Genomic DNA, 5421 nt, shown 5'->3' with positions numbered 1-5421 from the left:
TAGTATAGCTATTACCCGAATTATATTCTTGTCTCTGTCATGCTATCCTAAATAGGCTTATCGTGTAAAATATTAATATAAGAATAATACATGGTGTCTAAAAAAGCTCAACCAATAAACGGGAAAGATCGTTAGACATTATGCTGAAGAACATCAGAATATGTGATAAACTGTTCTAACGTCTCCAGAAATCGCAGTCATGTAGACATAATAGACAAGACCAATAGCAGCAATACCAAGAGCTGTCAACCAAGCGCCAATGGCAGAGCAGATTACTCATCTCCAAATCACAGCAGAATAAATATCTATTTGTGTCCTACCTTGCATTTCCTCACACACACTCTGTCGTGGTGGTCCTCATGTATCCATGCTGTCCTTGTTGTCGTTGTTATTGTTGTTGATAATCATCCATCTGTTTCCTTTCTTGCTGAGATGCAGTATCCTCAGTAGAAGGCTGCAGCCTGTCTCCATAGCAGAGATTTCCCGTCGAGCGCATTCGTTCTATCCAGTAGGCATAGCAGACCCTCTCCTCTGTGTAGAGTAGCCTGTCCCTCCTCTCCTCCACACACCTTTAAACGATGCATCTTAACTGCAGCAGCCAGCTAGCACATTATATTTGCAGATCATAAAATCCACCCCTAGCTGAGCGCTTCTACCACGAGACGATCCTGACGTTAGCATTTTATGACCTTGACTTACTGTGCTCACCTGGATAATATTTAAATCAACGTAATGGTCTCCCTCTTCTATTAAAACGGCCATGATCTTCCCAATGTCTCTTATCCGCAGCCTCTCTCTCATTCCCTCTTTTTCTCTCTCTCTTAACATAGTGGAAATGGAATAATAAGGGGAAGGAGAAACGATATTTTCTATAGGAATAATCAACGGGACAAATATGACGCGAGCAACAATGTGGATGCAAAAAGTCCAGTGCACGAATAGCTTCTCACACACAGCAGCAGAAAACTAAAGACAACACGATGAAGCTTGGCGGTAAGAGGACATTGCTCATTCCAGCAGTTCTAAGCTGCTTGAGTGTTGGTGTTCATTACAGGCCTTCACTTTTATTTTTGCTTTATATGACAAGGGCAACGGCACCACTATTTAATGTTCAGGCAAACTCAAGTGCTGAAGTCCTTCCTTCATAAAGTCGTGTACTCTTGGGTATCGTAGAGATATTGTGTGTGTGTGTGTGTGTGTGTGTGTGTGTGTGTGTGTGTGTGTGTGTGTGTGTGTGTGTGTGTGTGTGTGTGTGTGTGTGTGTGTGTGTGTGTGTGTGTGTGTGTAAATGGAAGGGTTTTATAGATAATATAATTTCAGGTGAAGTTGTAGGCCGCCATAAGATGATCCCGACCCCGACTTTCACTATTGAGTTTCTTGAGCTTCATCCTTCGGTTCTGGAACCAGATCTTGACCTGTCTATCGGTCAGATCGATACTCTTACTGATCTCCAGGCGGCGCTCGCGAGACAGATACATGTTAAACAAGAACTCCTTTTCCAGCTCGAGCGTCTGATACTTCGTGTACGGGCATCTCTTCTTCCGTCCACTTTTGGCTTTTAACCAGTTTCCTGGAGCATTTTCCAATGTAAAATCATCTGTAGACATAAAAACATGGAAATGGTGAGCATAGGCCTACTGAAGGTCTACTTCCATGTTCAAGACAGACTATATCAGAAATACTGCACTCCAATTGGTCTGCGTCAGGTCTGCACTGCCGCACCGCAATGTCTGGACGGTCTCTGCCAGTCTTTATCGAAAATGCACATTCAAGTTGTTGAGCTTGAATCAAATGTCCACGCTCTTTAAATACACGGCTTTAAAAATTATCTTTTTTTGGACTTTCTTGGAGCGCTTTGAACGAAAATGCAAATACTTTTAATTTAAACATTATGTAGGCCTATTCCTTTTGACCGGATTCTAGTGTCTGTCCCTGTGCTATAGGCCTACAGACACTATACAGCCACCATATAGCCTTTATGTGGTTTGAGGCTATAGGCCTACAGACACTATACAGCCACCATATAGCCTTTATGTGGTTTGAGGCTATAGGCCTACAGACACTATACAGCCACCATATAGCCTTTATGTGGTTTGAGGCTATAGGCCTACAGACACTATACAGCCACCATATAGTCTTTATGGGGTTTGAGGCTATAGGGGTACTATACCAGCCCAGCCACCATATAGTCTTTATGGGGTTTGAGGCTATAGGGGTACTATACCAGCCCAGCCACCATATAGTCTTTATGTGGTTTGAGGCTATAGGGGTACTATACCAGCCCAGCCACCATATAGCCTTTATGTGGTTTGAGGCTATAGGGGTACTATACCAGCCCAGCCACCATATAGCCTTTATGTGGTTTGAGGCTATAGGGGTACTATACCAGCCCAGCCACCATATAGCCTTTATGTGGTTTGAGGCTATAGGGGTACTATACCAGCCCAGCCACCATATAGTCTTTATGTGGTTTGAGGCTATAGGGGTACTATACCAGCCCAGCCACCATATAGTCTTTATGTGGTTTGAGGCTATAGGGGTACTATACCAGCCCAGCCACCATATAGTCTTTATGGGGTTTGAGGCTATAGGGGTACTATACCAGCCCAGCTACCATATAGTCTTTATGGGGTTTGAGGCTATAGGGGTACTATACCAGCCCAGCCACCATATAGTCTTTATGTGGTTTGAGGCTATAGGGGTACTATACCAGCCCAGCCACCATATAGTCTTTATGGGGTTTGAGGCTATAGGGGTACTATACCAGCCCAGCTACCATATAGTCTTTATGTGGTTTGAGGCTATAGGGGTACTATACCAGCCCAGCCACCATATAGTCTTTATGTGGTTTGAGGCTATACGGACACTCAAATTAGATTGGAAATAGTTTAATAATTAATTACACAAATTCCATATTTCCGGGTACACGGATAACATGTTTGGTTAGTCCCAACCTTTTTAAACGATTGATGAAATGAATTCAAACAAAAGAGGAGAATATAAGAAGAGCATCTCTGGATTATCAGCGGTCTTATTTCGCTCCTAAAAGACGACGCAAAGGGAATAATATAGGCTTAATGAATGGTTCGATAATACCACATGGAAGGCTACATTGTGGCGGTTAAAAATAAACGTATGTGTGGCGCATTTAGCCTACAAATAGCGGTACCGGAAAATATGCAGCCGACACTGTTTCGAAAACAAACAGTGCAGCAGCATAAATGACTCAAAAAGGCAACTTTCAACTGGAATTTTATGGGGACTATAATGATGTTTGTATCTTAATGGTTTTTTGGTTGAATCTTAGTTGATTAATTATCATTATAATAATAATACATTGAACATTCGTTAACAATATATATATATTCACCATTTTTGTTTCCTTGTATACGCTATCTATCCACCATAATAATTAAAATGCCGTTTAAGCTTTTTTCTCAATCAAAGATCTCATGTAGTATTACCTATCCATCTTTATGAATGTTATTTCAGTCTAAAAAGTAAACGCAGGCCTACACTGTTTTACCAAAAACAGTAATTATGGAAATTGAGGCGTGTGTGTGTGTCTGTCTGGTCTATCTGTTTTACGGTGCACGCGCGTTATGAGTGTGTGAGCTTGTTTATTTCAATGATAACAGCCCAACTCACCTTCGCACATTAAATAGAAAGGTGATAAGTGCCGTCGCCACAGTAACCCCTGCTAGGCTAGACCGTGAAATGCCCGTTCAGAATGTCTCCGATATATACAGAGCGTAGATATACAGTAGCACACCAACAATAGAACAACGCAAACACTGAATGACATGCTTAGCTCATGCATGCAGATGATATTTTAGTATGCTCTCTAGCAGAGGCTTTATTGTAGGATTATAAGTACATTGCACTGTGTGTGTGTGTGTGTGTGTGTGTGTGTGTGTGTGTGTGTGTGTGTGTGTGTGTGTGAGAGGGAGAGAGAGAGGGAGAGAGAGAGAGAGAGAGAGAGAGAGAGAGTGGGGGGAAGCTTTCTGGATTACCTTTCAATTCGTCAGAGTTTTCAGAACAACTGTCAGTCTTTGCGCTCTCTTCTTTCTTTCGCTGTTCTTCCTCTTCGATGCCCGTTTCCTCGCTAACTTTCTCCTGCGTAGATTTGTTAACCGTTGATTCTCTTGGTGATTCAACAGATGTCGTCACCGGGGACAAAGACGCAAAGCCTGTCCCGAACTGCTCCTCTCGCTGTTCCCTACTCTTTCCGGGGTATACCCGTCTTACTCCTCCATAACATTGGGACACCTCCGAGACAGCGGTTTGGTCCGTCTGGCTGCTGCTATTGTTCCCAAGCCGAATGTAAGTAGCCGACTCTGTATTGTCCGTATTAGCCCTGCTGCTACTGTCACCCTGATACAGACAACAGAACGCCTCCTTTTTGACGTTGTCGATTGGAAACGAACACGGTTGTAAACTGGACTGGGCAACAGGTTGCTCGTCACTGTCAGTTTTAGAAGCTGAGGTCCAAGTGCCCAGTTGGGATGACAGGTAAAGCGCATCTTGGTAGGAGCCGAGAGGGTGGCTGCTCAGAGGAACCTCGTCTTTTTTGGGAAGGGGCGATCCAACTACTCCAAAATGTCTCATCATTGAGCATCCATACTCAGATGCAGCCGAGTGGATGTACATTCCTGGGTTGCTGCTGGAGTAGCCCTCGCCTCTATAGGAAGATGATGATCCTCCCATCAAAGGATCCATCAGGAAATGACCGGCAGCCATGTTATCCTGGCATGACATTCTTTTTTATTGTTGGTGTTGTTGGTGTCTTTTGTGTTGCTGTGGTAACGGTTTTTCTCGAGGAGAATAAGGACAGTAGGACACTGACAACTTTTTGGAGCCAAAAATATCAGCAACATAATTATGGATTCTTGGAGCGCCATGTCATGTGATTTTCAGACCAATAGCGGCGTGGAAGTGGCATTGACGCTCCAGACTAAGGTGACGTCAGCGCGGTCAAGTTGTTAAGCAAAGGGATTTTTGCACGGTGAAAGGGCGCCACCTAGCGGAGAGATTTAGGGGGGAAAAGCCACGGGAGGAAGGAACAAAGGAGTGGAGAAAATATTTTGCAATCTGTTACGTGGGTATAGCCGAAATGAAATATAGTTCAATAAGTAATCGTTAAGATAGGCTAACATAAAAACAAGACCGCGCAAATAATTCGATAAATATGATTATTTCTTGGAAGTCGCTGCAAATGCCACTATAGGAAGTCACTTCGTTCTGGTATTCGTCATTAAGATAATCCAATGGACATACATATTATCAGCCCCACTCTCGGGTAGGCCTAGACTTGTTAGGCAAATTGATTTTCATAAGAGGTGGACTTTGCATTAACCTAACCTACACAATCAAGTAACTTTAGCTAGTCGTTGTTGCACCAGCAGTTGCATAAGAACGTTT

General features: G+C 43.2%; 1 protein-coding gene across 1 annotated transcript; it reads right to left on the bottom strand.

The window, feature by feature from the left end:
- Positions 1 to 424: 424 nt before the first annotated feature.
- On the bottom strand, positions 425 to 5156 carry LOC115165526 (homeobox protein Hox-C10a-like). Its single transcript, XM_029718712.1, has 2 exons — positions 4014 to 5156; positions 425 to 1597 (listed from the first exon to the last, which is right to left on the bottom strand). Exons 1-2 carry the CDS (start codon positions 4756 to 4758, stop codon positions 1317 to 1319), a joined length of 1026 nt encoding a protein of 341 aa, XP_029574572.1. The 5' UTR covers positions 4759 to 5156; the 3' UTR covers positions 425 to 1316.
- Positions 5157 to 5421: the final 265 nt, after the last annotated feature.

This window comes from Salmo trutta, chromosome 28 (genome assembly GCF_901001165.1).
Source record: "Salmo trutta chromosome 28, fSalTru1.1, whole genome shotgun sequence".
Taxonomy (NCBI): domain Eukaryota; kingdom Metazoa; phylum Chordata; class Actinopteri; order Salmoniformes; family Salmonidae; genus Salmo; species Salmo trutta.
The sequence above is the reverse complement of the archived record's forward strand: the minus strand, read 5'-3'. Positions and strand labels throughout refer to the sequence as shown.

Bases quoted from the DNA above. Each gene is read 5' to 3' on its own strand.
- LOC115165526 (XM_029718712.1), bottom strand. From the start codon at position 4,758: ATGTCATGCCAGGATAACATGGCTGCCGGTCATTTCCTGATGGATCCT. The intron at 1,598-4,013 runs GTAATCCAGAAA...TTATGTCTACAG, and splicing joins AAACTCTGACGAATTGAAAG to ATGATTTTACATTGGAAAAT.